The sequence below is a fragment of the Boleophthalmus pectinirostris genome, unplaced genomic scaffold (assembly GCF_026225935.1).
Source record: "Boleophthalmus pectinirostris isolate CB_2022bp ecotype Guang Dong unplaced genomic scaffold, ASM2622593v1 HiC_scaffold_3, whole genome shotgun sequence".
NCBI classification, from domain to species: Eukaryota; Metazoa; Chordata; class Actinopteri; order Gobiiformes; family Gobiidae; genus Boleophthalmus; species Boleophthalmus pectinirostris.
The window spans coordinates 2,070,942-2,085,588 of NW_026571299.1; the positions used below are offsets into that span (position 1 = coordinate 2,070,942).

Sequence of the window (14,647 nt, forward strand, 5' to 3'; positions counted from 1 at the left end):
CTATTATAACGTAAAAAGTTAACGTTATACTATTAAAACATTACACTATTATAATGTTACAATACATACTCAGTTACACTATCATATTGTTACACTATTGTAACATTATACTATTATACTCTCAGTTGCACTATTATTTATTATTAATGTTACACTATTATAACGTTACACTTTACACCCGGTTACACTATTTTAATGTTACACTATTGTAACTTGTCACTATTATTATGTTACACTATTTTAACGTTACGCCATTATAGCGTTACAATAGTGTAATGTTATAATAGTGTAACGTTAAAATAGTGTAACATTACACTATTATAACGTTAAAAATTTAACATTATACTATTAAAACGTTACACTATTATAACATTACACTATAAATGTGTTACACTATTGTCATGTTACACTGTTATGATGTTACATTACATACTCAGTTACACGATTGTAACATTACACTATTGTAATGTTACACTGTTATAACATTATACTATTTTAACGTTACACTATTATAACGTTACACTTTTATAACCTTACACTAGTACAATGTTACACTACACACTCATTTACACTATAATAACATTGAACTATTTTTAAACTATACCTACAAAATTACACTAGTCAAAAGTCTGGACATTCTCTCATTCTTCGTTATTTTTTTCTTTTTTCTTACCACAATTTTTAAATGATTAAACATACAGAAAAAATAAAAACACAGAGAGTGTGAGTCCAGACTTTTGCCTGGTCGTGTACACACTTCTTCTCCATAAAGCCTCAGTGTGTTGAATGTGAACAGCACTGCAGTTCCTCTCCCGTCCTCTGTGAGGAGCCATAGGCCTGTGCTGCACGCTCTCTGTTGTTGTGGAACCGAGGCCACGCCCCTCGGATGTCATTGGCCCTCTTTTGTGTTTCCAAGGCGACAAGACTGTGAAAAATGTCAAGGTGAAACAGCCCCCTGTCACGGTGGCGGACCTGGCGGCAGGTGCCATGTACCACCTGCGGGTTTACTCCCATGAACTCAACAGCATCTCCAGCCTAACGTACAGCTTTAAGACCAAGCCAGGTAACTGTCACATGACCTCTGCAGGGGGCGGGGCCAGACTGTCACATGACCTCTGCAGGGGGCGGGGCCAGACTGTCACATGACCTCTGTGCAGGGGGTGGGGCCAGACTGTCACATGACCTCTGAAGTGGGCGGGGCCAGACTGTCACATGACCTCTGCAGGGGGCGGGGCCAGACTGTCACATGACCTCTGAAGTGGGCGGGGCCAGACTGTCACATCACCTCTGTGTAGGGGGCGGGGCCAGACTGTCACATGACCTCTGCGGAAGGCGGGGCCAGACATCACAGTTACACTATTATAATGTTACCTTCTACACCAGGGATCATCAAACTAAGGCCCGTGGGCCAACTCCGGCCCGCCACAACCCTTTGACTGGCCCCCAGCCCCTCTGCCCCTCTGCCCCCACCACCTGAACTTGCCCTATGAAACTATTATCAACAGTTTTTTATTTATTTATTATCAAAATAACTTTTTGGCAAATAACACTTCTGCATCTTGTGTTTTGGTGATTTTTTTTCAATATACAATGATATTTATATGAAGTATTTATCTTTTTATTTAAATAATTATATGACGTCTTTACATTTGCCGCCAAATTTGTGCCGAATTTAGTAAAGATAAACAAATATGTGCCAGGAATTATGTTTTGATGTAGTGTTGTGGATGGCTGTAGTGTTTTCTACTACACACTGAGTCTGGGTCATACAGTTCTGTTATACGTCCACTAGGGTTATAACTTTTTGACCTTTTTTTCCAAAATCAAAGTCTTGCATCATGATTGGATGAACTTTTTGGTATAATTGAAGAACCCAAACTCCATTTTCAACACTCTTTTACAAAAGTCCCCCCAAAACAAAAACAAAACATATTAAATACACACTACAGCTGATGATATGAAATGTGAAACTGTGCTAAGTTCTCACAAGGGCCTTGACAAGTCAATTTGACTGAAAATGGATCAATAATAAGTAGTACTACATCATAATATACTGGAGTTTAGTTTCTATTCTTGCTTTCACTTTATAAACCATTCGATTCAACACTGACAATCATCATTTTTGGACTTTTAGTTTCCTATTTTATATGATCTTTACCCTGATTATGAGTTTTGTTTCTGTGTGATTAAAGAGAAAATTGCCTTTGGTTATTTGATGATTGAACAGATATGAACCTTCCAACAGTTTTATTCTGGTTGTTGCTTTACCAAAACTTCATTTTGAGTCCGGGGGGAGTTTTTTCAAACTACTACTAGCAAAAGTTCATCAAAATATGATACAGGGTATAGAGGCTGTAAAAAAGTTATAACACTAACGTCCACACTAGACGGCACCAGCCTGTGTACCCGGAACTACCTTAACGAAAGGAAAATGCCAGACAGCTACTAATTTTAGCGGTCGAAGGAAATGGAGTAAATATAAAAGCCTTAGGTGGGGTGGCATTAGGTTCATGCCTAAAACATTTACACAACTATTATCTATTTAGCATTAGAATGATCCAATTACAACGGTAATTGACATTTAATTAAAATTAAATTACAATCAAAGTTTAGTCATTTAGCACAATATGTATTATTCAGAAATCCCTTAGCGAGCTGCTCGGAAGTGGACGAAGAGCTACTGGTAACTCCAGAGCTACAGGTTGGAGACTCCTGGTCTAGAGTTTCAGTTCATGTTGTTCTTTGACGGTTTCTAGACGAGCCACAGTCTCTTTGTATAGGTGAGTTTCAGCTGACGTCATTGTTATTAAAAGCCCGCGTTGCTGCTGGGAAATATTTTGGTCGGAGGCAAGAAACACGGTAGCGTCAAAACACAGTGCGTAACCTCGCGTATTTCTCCCCAATAATGGTAAATTCCTGCTGCATTATTCGGATGCACAAATAGAAACACGGAAGAAGGAAAATGTCTTTTTCATATTCTGAGTGAAAAGAACCGCTAACGGCGAATTAAACGGACTTTCAAACATCCGCAGAGCAAACGTAGAAGATCCTAACAAACCGTGGACTCCAACAAGTTCAACAACACATCGAGACTCTTGGAGGTTTTCATCTTTTCTGCTGTGAATGGTCCAGGAGTTTCCACCAAGTCATTGTGGATATCGCCCAAGTGAATATTTGTCCAGGTAGTTGGAGATTCTGACCAGAAATTTGGTTTGGTCCACCTTTTGTCGGGGTTGAAAAGGGTGATTTGTCGTCCGTCGATGCTTATGACCAATTTCTGGTCAAATGGTCTTGGGTCCTCTGCCGTTAGAGTGGATAAATAACCAGGATCAATACCCTTTACGTGTTTTCTCGCTCCGTCCGTCATGTTGAATTAGTGTTTCTTGCCGCCGACCAAAATAATTCCCAGCATGCAACGCGCGCTTTTGTCAACAATGAAACTCGCCTGTTCCTAACAGCAGTCTGCAGTATTCCTTTACCTTTCAGTCCGGAGAGTTTGGCCCTTGCAGTGATCTTGTTACATCTGATTTTTTGATTAATTCTAGTTAAACATGTGGTTAAGAGGAAACGTTAAGAGAATCTCTCAGTGCCGGGTTTGTTTCTGGGGTTGTAAAAGAACTGCAACACGGAGACAGTCGGGTCTCCATCATTGTCCATCCCGTTTGGGTCAAATTCTGCTCCATGAACGGTAGGGACGGGACGAGATCTCATGAGACGTGCGCACATGAGAAAAATGTTCTAGTGAGATTTTTTAAAGGTTGTATAGAGGATTTTCCAAGGAACGAGAAATCCAGCGACTGTTTGTCCTTTTTCAAATGTTGCACATGCGTGAAACCACCCCCCCTCCCCTACAGCTCCTACGTAGAAAACGCCTCCTTCCGCCTCATCCTTACACCAGAAACAGGTTTGTTTACAGCCGGTGCGCTGCACATGACTTGTAAACAACTAACTACAGTGTTGGTTAGGCAAGACGGAGAAGTGAGGAGCGGGGGGAAGAGCGGAACGGGGAGCGAGGAGAGGAACAGGAAAGGTTGCGCGGAGATTCAGTGTGAATGAACTAGCTACAACACGCAGCAGCAAGCGGACTCTTTCTTTGCCTTGAAAATTACGTTTTCAGACATAGGATATCACATTCGTGTCCTGAAAAACGTTTGTGTAGCTCTTGGAAATAAAGTACATTTTCATAATAAGCAGAAGTTTCCTGTCCAGGAGTAATTTGTGAATAAAGCCGCTAAGAACTGTTGCGTTGGTGGAGTAAACAGCGTCTGTGCGTCTGTGCGTCTGTGGACTGCGTGACAGTCGTACGTAAACCACGTAACGGCAGCGCACAGGCAAGTCAGTTACGCTAGAAACGTAGGGAGTTTGATTGACAGCCTGTCAGCTCACAGATAACGAGGCAGTGTCGTTATCTATTGGCAAATGTTTAGCCCCACCACGTCCAGAGTTGATGAATTTTTTTTTGGTCATCATAATTACAAGGCGACTGCATCTCTATAATCTATCACTGACAATTTGAAACAAAAAAAAATCCTCCATACAACCTTTAATAGTTGTACAAAATAACGGTTTCGGGTCGGTGTGTTTCCTTCGCCTCTCACAGTTCCATAAAGCAGTAGAATGGAAACAAAACACAAAATCTCGTTCTCGTGGACCCAATCTCGTATTTGGTCTCGTCTCATTCCCTGATAAACGGTTTCTTCTCTTGCGTGTGTCTCACTTTGTCTCTCTTTGTCTCACTTCTTTGTCCCTGTCCTCAGCCTACATGGACCAGGTGGACATCGCCACTCAGGGCTGGTTCATCGGCCTCATGTGCGCCATCGCCCTCATCATCCTCATCCTCCTCATCGTGTGCTTCATCAAGAGGAGCCGAGGAGGGAAGTACCCAGGTGAGACCACGAACCCGCCGCACCTGCCGCACCTGCCGCACCTGCCGCACCCGCCACAAACAAGAGACATTCTTAAAAAGCCCATGTTACGCTATTCTCTAATGCAGTTTCCTCGAGCTGGAGTTGTGTTTTTTTGTTTCATTCACACAAGTTTAACGCACAAACCCTGCACATTTATTTAGGCCGAGCGCTTCTCTCAAACTGAAAACACCCTGCTCCACCTTGTGATGTCATGCGGTGATACACGAAACGCTCCACTGTGTTTTTAAAACTCCACACGCCTTCACTAGAATCATTTGGATCATTTCATTCAGTCCTGGAATTGCCGATCTCGACTGAACTAAAAGTAAAATGACAGACAAACAGACAAAACAGAGCGTTTCGAGTGTTGGAGATGTAGACAGACTAATAATAAAGAGTTACTCAAACATGTGAATGAAACAAAACACAAGTCCAGGTTTGTTTTTGAGGAAGGAGCAACGCTAAACACGACTTAAAGCTCACAAGAGTAAATTCTGAGTAATATGTGCGATTATAGTTTTAAAATTAAGATTCTTTTTATCAGACCAGTGTGTTGTTCATACTTTGATAATGCATAAATTATCTTAGACTCAATACTCAATACTCAGAGTTTCCACTGTTTTTCACTGACAAAACTTTTCCATGACTTTTTCATGAGCTAAAGTTGAATTTTCCATGACTTTACAGCACCTACATGTGTAGAACTGATCATAGTTTTAGGGCGAAATCTGAAATGTGAACTCTTTCCACTCACATTATGGTTTGGGATTATAGTTTTTTAACATTCAAAATCCTGTCAGTGCATTTATTGTCGTCTCTTTTAAACAAAAGGTGCAGACGTTCACAAATAATCAGAGTAGTTTAATAATGAGAACTTAACAGAACACTGGAGTTGCGTGAAAGAGATACTGAAATTCCATGACTTTTCCAAAACCTTTCATTGAATTTACAAAATTTCATGACTTTTTCAGTCCAGGAAAATTGTATTTTCAATTTCCATGACTTTTCCAGGATTTCCATGACCATGGGAACCCTGAATACAAATTCTAATACCACAAAAAAAACAAAAAAAAAACAAAAGAACACTTTCTTGAGACAGTAGAATGTGATTCTCCACATTAAATGGTTGAACTTTCTCCTTACATCTGTGTAATCCCTCAGTGGTCCAGGAGTAGTCCAGGTCTAAACCGGGTCTAAACCAGGTCCAAACCTTGTTCTGATCCAGCTCCAGGTCATTCTAAAGATGCTCAGGAAAGCTTCTGCTCTGTCCTGTTAGTGTGACTTCTCTTTTAGTAGAGCGTCTTTTAGCGTGAGCGTAGAAATGTCACAAATGTTCCTGATTGGACACGGTTACCACGGCGACCCTCCTCCGCGGAGCAGGGTCCCACTCGTCTTGTGTTTTTCAGTGTGTGTGGTGTCTAGGTGGGGGTTGGACAGCTGCTTTCACAAAACCTCTGGGTAGGTGCTGTGCCGGGAGTTTCATTTCTTAATTTTTTCATAAGTAACCCCGTCCTCTATGTTTGAATAATTCTGCAAAGATAAAACTCTGAACCACTAACCCGGGCTGGTGCCGACTTTAAGTTTGATATTTTATTCTCTCTGGTTTATTTGACTCGGAAGTTCTGCTGTGAGAAGGACACACCTGAAACATCTTTGCAATTTTGTGGATTGAGACCAACTTTACTGATCCACAAGTGAAATTATTTAGACATTTAAATATGTCGTCTTCTTTTATAGCGATGCGTTTACTTTCATGTATTAAAAACTGATTGTTGAACTCCATGACGAGAAACAGAAAGCAGCGATAAACTCTCCTTTGTGACCAGAGAGTGTAAAATATCAAAATTGAAATAGGCACGATGACTGTTTTTTGATTGGTGTTACTTGAAATAAACTTTTAATTTAGGCTCCGTTTACACGAACACAGGTATTTTTTTTAAAACTGAGACATTTGTACCCATCTTTTACATGCAAACAGTGAATTCTAGTCAGTCTGGCGTCACCTAGTGCCTCCGCTCAAATTCATTTCTCTCCAGCAACTAGGTCAGGAATCAAAATACACTAGACGATTTGCAAAAACCCCGTAAGTGTGAGTTCAGGCATCAGTCAATCAGCGAAGAGCCAGACATTCTGTGTTGTCAACGATTCCCGAGATCGAGGATTTAAAGCCGGAACAAAGAGAATGTTTGGTGAATTTTATCAAGGGAAAAGACATTATTATGCTTACCCCCGTTAGTGGCGAATTACATACGTCAGGACCAAACAGCAGCGATTGGTTAAATTAAAAAAAGTACCCGCCTACCGTCGAGTGAACGAATCCTAATGCTGCGAGGTCACACGGTTTCTATGAAGTGAAACCGGCTCATGAATCAAGCTAGATAAATTCACCTCTGAAAAACAAATCTGTCTAAAAACTCAGACTAGACTGAAGATTCTGGAAAACTCTGGTTTGGCGTTTGCGTGTAAAGTGGGATAAGAGGTAAATAGAGTTTTAGGAGCTGACGCGCCAAAAGTGCGACCGACATTTCCCAGTGAGACCAATGAGAGGCGAGCCGCTCACTAATGCACGATTTTAACTTACAACTGTAATGAAATAAACGTTACAGGTTTGAATCTGATCCAGGCGCCGCTCAGATTCTCGGCGTAGTTCTGACGGCGCTCGATGGAGGATTTAGATTTCTAGTGCCTTTGCTCAATTTCATTTCTCTCCAGCGACTAGATCAGGAATCAGAAAACACTAGATGCTTCGTAAAAACCCCGGAAGTGCGAGTTCAGGCACCAGCCAATCAGAGAAGAGACATATTTTCTGCGTTGTCAACGTCTGGGGAAAGACATTATTGTCCTACGGGGTTTGGGAACCACTTGTCCCCGTTAGCGGCGCATTACAAACGTCACAACCAAACAGCAGCGATTGGTTAAATGAAAAAAGTACCCGCCTACCGTCGAACGAACGAATCCTAACGCTGCGAGGTCACACGGTTTCTACAAAGTGAAACGAAGTAAAACTAATCTAAAAACTCAGACAAGACAGAAGATTCTGGAAAACTCTGGTTTGGCGTTTGCGTGTAAAGTGAGATAAATGGAGTTTTAGGAGCTGACGCGACGAAAGTGCGACCAGCGTTTCCCTAATGCTCCCTAATCACTAATGCACGTTTTTAAACATATTTGTGAGTAAAACTTAAAGCTGTAATGAAATAAACGTTACAGATTTGAATCTGATCCAGAGGTTTCTTGTAGTTCTGACGGCGCTCGATGGAGGATTTATGGGTCGACGTAAACAAAAACCTTTTTTGAAAACGACGCTTTGAGCACGATGTTATTTTGGAAAACGAAGGGACGGAAATATTCGCTCCTCAACAAACCCAACTGTGTAAACGCAGCCTAAATATTGGAAACAGAGGTCGAAATCAGTTGTTTTGTTTGACATTAAAACGTTAAAACGGAAAAATTAAATGACAAACTGTTTTCCGTTCATTGAAATTCAAAAGAACGAACGGTACACGGACCAAAAATGCCTCTTTAATAACTTTCAAACTCTTTTTTTTTGAGCGATATTTCTCAATCGGACTCAGACGAACACACTTTCAGTTCTTTCTGTCTCTGCCAATAACCCAGGAAGTGTTGCAATAATAACAAATACTCACTTTTTAATAATAATCACATAATATTCTGAATCCCTTTAAAGGTACGTTTGCTCTTGAATAACCTTATTTTGAGATAAACATCCGAACTCTCCTTCCCTAAAATGTGTTGAATTTGACTTTTTTGTGTCCAAATGTAAACGGTGTGAGCGTCTGGTCTGATTTTTGTGTCTTTTCTGTGTCTCCGTCAGTGCGCGATAAGAAGGACCTGCCCCTGGACCCCGTGGACCACAAAGACCAAGACGGATCCTTCGATTACCAGTAAGTCTTAGAACATCAGAGCGTCTGCGTGTGTGCGACGCCGCTGTGGGTCGGTGACGCTCCGGTGTTTTTTTCTGAAATGACGTGTCTTTGCTTCACTTTTCCTGAACAGAAAACTCCACCAACCTTTAGGAATATTATGTTTAGGTTTGTAATAATGGATCAGTTCTAGTGGAGATGCTCGTCTTTGAGAACCGTTTTTCTACTTTCTGCTTCTGCTTTGAATCATCCAAGACGTACGATACTTTTTTGAACTCCACTGCAAAAGAAAAAGAGTCGTTTAAGATCACAAATGTGCGTCCGTCGTGTCCCTGGAGGTTTCAGGGTCAAGAGTTGTTCAAAAAGTTCAGGCAAAAACTGTGGAAAAAATGTTCTCGCGTGACAGTTTGAAAAGCTTAAATCAAACACGCAACTGTTTTCTGTAAAATACCAAATACGGTCGTTTAAATCATTATCTGATCTGCGTCACATGATCTAAACCAACCAATCAATCAATCAGCAACTTTATTAATCCCAAAGGGCAATTCAGTTTGCACATCTCTGGTGGTGCACAATCTATAAATAATAAAAGAAAAAGAAAAAAAGACGCGGTACAGTCAAACCTCAGTGCATCAGGGACACAACAGCAAATTTACTTTCCATTTAAAAGCTTTATGGCAAAAGGAATAAAAGATTTCGCGTAGTTCATTCATTTTTCAATATAAAACCAAAAATAAGAAAACGAAAAATCAACTGTTTTCTTCATTATTTGTCTCCAAAACCAAAATGAAAAAACGGATAATAATTCGTTTTTTTCAGTTTTCGATTTTGTGTTTAAATGAAAAATGGGAAAAAATGGATAACGACTGTTTCCCGTTTACGTGACTTCCGTGACTGCGATGTCGGACTGAACCAGGACTGAACCAGGACTGAAACAGGACTGATCCAGGTCCAGGATCACACCAGGACCAGACTGGGACCAGAGCAGGACTGAGACCGGGACCAGAGCAGGACTGAGACCGAGACCCGAGCGGGACTGAGACCGAGACCAGACCGGGACCAGATCGGGACTGAAACCGAGACCCGAGCGGGACTGAGACCGAGCCCAGAGCGGGACTGAGACCGAGACCAGACCGGGACCAGAGCAGGACTGAGACCGGGACCAGAGTGGGACTGAAACCGAGACCCGAGCGGGACTGAGACCGAGCCCAGAGTGGGACTGAGACTGAGACCAGAGCGGGACTGAGACCGAGCCCAGAGTGGGACTGAGACCGAGACCAGACCGGGACTGAGACCGAGCCCAGAGCGGGACTGAGACTGAGACCAGAGTGGGACTGAGACTGGACCAGAGGGGACTGAGACCGAGACCAGAGACTGAGACCGAGCCCAGAGGGACTGAGACTGAGACCAGAGTGGGACTGAGACCGAGACCAGACCTGAGACCGACCAGACCGGGACTGAGAGACCAGATGGGACTGAGACTGAGACAGAGCGGGACTGAGACCGAGACCAGACCGGGACTGAGACCGAGCCCAGAGCGGGACTGAGACTGAGACCAGAGCGGGACTGAGACTGAGACCAGAGCGGGACTGAGACTGAGACCAGAGCAGGACTGAGACCGAGACCAGACCGGGACCAGAGCAGGACTGAGACCGGGACCAGAAAAAAGTGGGACTCGAGACTGAGACCAGAGCGGGACTGGAGACCGAAAGACCGGGACCAGAATCAGGACTGAGACGGGGACAAATAGGACCAGATCGGGACTGAGACCGGGACCAGAATGGGACCAAGAGCGGGACTGAGACGGACCAACAGGGACCAGAACTGAGGGAGAATGACCAGAGCGGGATAGACCGGGACCAGACAGGGACCAGAGCGGGACTGAGACCGAGACCAGAGCGGGACTTGAGACCGAGACCCGAGTGGACTGAGACCGAGACCAGAAGCAGTTTGGATGAGCCACGAAATGTATTCAACCAAAATAAACTTTTGTCCAGTTGATGAATTTAATTTCTCCTTTTGACATTGATTCTACCTGGACGACTGAGAGATTTTACATGAAACTCAGAAAAGTTGATCAGAATCTAAAGCTTAAATACAGAACTTTTCAAGAGTCACTGACAGCCCTTTTCACCCTGAGTCATTCTGATCTGTTAAACTTTGGAGTCTTGCTCGTGGACCTTCTCCTTTATCTGATGTTGAACCAAGAGTGAACGTTTGCAGAATGGCAAAAGGAGAAATTCAATTTGTCAACTAGACAAAAGTTTATTTTCGCAGCTCATCCAAGCTGCTTCTTCTGTTCTGGTCAAAACGCTGGAAGACACTTCCTTGTATCTGAAGGGAGGAGCTAACTACAGTAAAGTGTCGTGAAGACTGCAGCCACTTCACAGGAGGATGTACAAACACAGACGATAGAGCAGCAGTGGACCTCAGTCTGCTGTTCAGCTCCACCTAAAAGCCTCGGGTCGCTCTTTTGAGGACAGTGAAGTACAGATCTGAGCCAGAGAAAAGACTTGGTTTGAGAGGGGAGATAAAGAAGAAAAGAGAATCCTTCCTTGAACAGAAATGGAGGCCTCAGACATCATCTGTCTCCTATTTACAACTCCATCCTCAAACCTAAATCAAAACAAACAAAGAGAACAATAGAGACAGTCTGGTCCAGAGGTATGAAAGCATGAATGATTCTGACCCCACACGACGATCAGTACAGTTCAACAGGCCGAGCTAACAAACAGAAACTGTAAACAAGTAGATGTGTTAGTTTCAGAGTAGTTTCAGAGTAGTTAGCTCTGTTGTTCACCAGTATTTTTACCAGAACTAAAGAAGCAGCTTGGATGAGCTTTTGTCCAGTTGATGAACTGGAAGTTCTCCTTTTGACATGGATTCTATCTGAACGACTGAGGGATTTTAGATCAAACTCAGAAAAGTTTATCAAAATATAAAGCTTAAATACAGAACTTTTCAAGAGCCTCTGCCAGCCCTTTTCACCCTGAGTCATTCTGATCTGTTAAATTGAACCATTCTGTTGTTGCAGCTGTTATTTCCACATGGTTTTCAACCAGCAATGATCCACAGGTTTCAGAGTGATGAAAAATGAAACACACATTTGTCATAGAAACCCTGAGGGACGCTGGTGTTGGTGCTTCAGCTGCTGCTCCTCAGGTTTGGTGACTCTGGCTCTGTTTTATGCTCCTCCAGGTTCCACTAGACTCTGGCCTGTGAACCGCGGCTCACGTTTGTCTCGACTCACAAACCCTTTAACGAACGTCCACAATGTTCTAACAGCCGCAGTCCTCCTCAGAACCCTGGCTTTTAATTTCAGACGATTTAAACTAAACGTCACCGTCCCTCATAGTGGACTTTAGATTCTCAGCGTTAATCGTTTGTGGTGAAAGCTCTAAACCTTCACTTTGCTCACTAACGCTTTTATTTATTTGTGATCAGTTGTTTATTTTGTGACGACCCTTCACCCTCCCTTAAACATCCGTAGCTGCAGCCGTAGCCGTCAATAAAACACAAACTAAACGTTGAGAAGAGGAGATGGTTTCTGGAGTGTGATAGCTGCTTTAGGAGCTGTGTGTTCTCCCTGTGTCCTGACCCCGACCCCGAACCCGATCCCGACCCTAACTCCGCCCCCCCCGACCCCCCCGACCCCTGACCCTCTGTCAGCTCTGCTCACGTGTTCACCCTCTCTCTTCTTCACGCTGAAATGGCCCAATCAGGAACGAGAATGACAACAGGTACACTCCTCTTCTGCCTGCTGTGCATGCGAGGGCGGGGCGGAGGCGTGGGCGGGGCAAAGAAGGCACAGGTGTGGGCGGGGCAAAGGTGTGGACAAGGGAAAAGGTGTGGATGGGGAAAAGGTGAGGGTGGGGCACAGGTGTGGACAAGGGAAAAGGTGTGGGTGGGGAAAGGGTGAGGGTGGGGCACAGGTGAGGGCAGGGGAAAGGTGTGGTGGGGCAGAGGTGAGGCAGGGAAAAGGTGTGGGTGGGGAAAAGGTGTGGGCAGGGAAAAGGTGTGGATGGAGCAAAGGTGTGGACGGAGCAAAGGTGTGGACAGGAAAAAGGTATGGGCAGGGAAAAGGTGTGGGCTGAGCAAAGGTGTGGACAGGGAAAAGGTGTGGGCGGAGCAAAGGTGTGGACAGGGAAAAGGTGTGGGCGGAGCAAAGGTATGGGCAGGGAAAAGGTGTGGGCGGAGCAAAGGTGTGGACAAGGGAAAAGGTGTGGATGGGGAAAAGGTGAGGGTGGGGCAAAGGGGTGGACAAGGGAAAAGGTGTGGGTGGGGAAAAGGTGTGGATGGGGAAAAGGTGCGGGTGGGGAAAGGGTGAGGGTGGGGCACAGGTGAGGGCAGGGAAAAGGTGTGGGTGGGGAAAAGGTGTGGACAGGGAAAAGGTGTGAGCAGGGAAAAAGTGTGGAAGGGGAAAAGGTGTGCATGGGGCAAAGGTATGGATAGGCCAGAGGTGTGAGTGGGGAAAAGGTGTGGACGGGTAAAAGGTGTGGGCAGGGAAAAGGTGTGGATGGAGCAAAGGTGTGGACGGAGCAAAGGTGTGGACAGGGAAAAGGTGGGCAGGGAAAAGGTGTGGGCGGAGCAAAGGTGTGGACAGGGAAAAGGTGTGGGCGGAGCAAAGGTGTGGACAGGGAAAAAGTGTGGGCGGAGCAAAGGTGTGGACAGGGAAAAGGTGTGGGGGAGCAAAGGTGTGGACAGGGAAAAGGTGTGGGCGGAGCAAAGGTGTGGACAGGGAAAAGGTGTGGGCGGAGCAAAGGTGTGGACAGGGAAAAGGTGTGGGCAAGGAAAAGGTGTGGGTGAGGAAAAGGTGTGGGCGGGGCACAGGTGTGTGCGGTGAAAAGGTGTGGACAGGGAAAAGGTGTGGGTGGGGCAAAAGTGTGGGCGGGGCAAAAGTGTGGGTGGAGCAAAGGTGTGGGTGGGGCAAGGGTGTGGGCGGAGCTACTTATAGTACTAGTAGCTACTTATACTGAGTTACATTTAATATAGTAACTTTTTAAAACATTTAGATGTTTTGATTACTTTTCTAGCAGCGTACTTTTACTCCTACTTGAGAGACAAAATATTTTTCATTGAAGTTTTGGTTGGTGTTCCCGCCGTGCGCGAGCTGATCTCATGTGTTTGTGTTTCATTCACTGCGCAGGTCTGTGGAGAGGTACGGACTCTTCCCTTTTTCTATTGGAACCTGCTCACACACTAACACTTGGAATCCTTTTATTCTGATTTAAATCCACTCAAGTCTAAACATAAAAATATCTCTGAGCCTTTTTACACGATCCCGTCCCCCAGAAACACCGAGACCTGCAGTGGAACTCTTACAGTAATAGTTCAATCTAAGCTCAGGCTGGAAAACTGTCAAATGTTTGAAAACGTCTAATGTTCTGGGACTAAATCACTAATAATATTAAATCTGAGTCAGTTTTCAGCTCCTGTTTAGCTTTAAATTCTTCAGAAAACCCAAGATTATGGTGTTTGGAAAATGAAAATACCAAAAACATGCCTGAGGTGCTCGTGTAAGTTTTCCATGCATGTTTTAGTAATGTAGTGATCTCTCCTGGGCCCTATTCAAACCCTACGTACAGTTAGCGCTACGAGCCTGTACGAGGCTCCGCCCACAAGCCTACGTCACCCATGAAAGTGAAAGTGAAACTGATAAAAACATGTTAATACGTCGTTTTTAGTGAATATAGCGTCATGGTGATCTAAATATGTGGTGTATTATCAGTTAATACCCCACAATCGTCACATACCCCCTCTTTAATACCCCAGAGAAGTAAATACTCCCTCTTTAATACCCCAGAGAAGTAAATACTCCCTCTTTAATACCCCAGAGAAGTAAATACTCCCTCTTTAATA

General features: G+C 44.0%; 1 protein-coding gene across 3 annotated transcripts in view; it reads left to right on the top strand.

Annotated features, from left to right (window-relative positions):
• nfasca (neurofascin homolog (chicken) a) overlaps positions 1-14,647 on the top strand; it is a 108,297-nt gene that overhangs the window by 89,443 nt on the left and 4,207 nt on the right. For 2 of the 3 annotated variants that reach the window (XM_055160144.1, XM_055160145.1), the window contains 3 exons: positions 917-1,063; positions 4,758-4,886; positions 8,740-8,809. In XM_055160144.1, coding sequence (XP_055016119.1) covers positions 917-1,063; positions 4,758-4,886; positions 8,740-8,809 — 346 coding nt within the window. The remainder of the gene's footprint in view (positions 1-916; positions 1,064-4,757; positions 4,887-8,739; positions 8,810-14,647) is intronic. The other variant, XM_055160146.1, reaches the window with a different exon arrangement.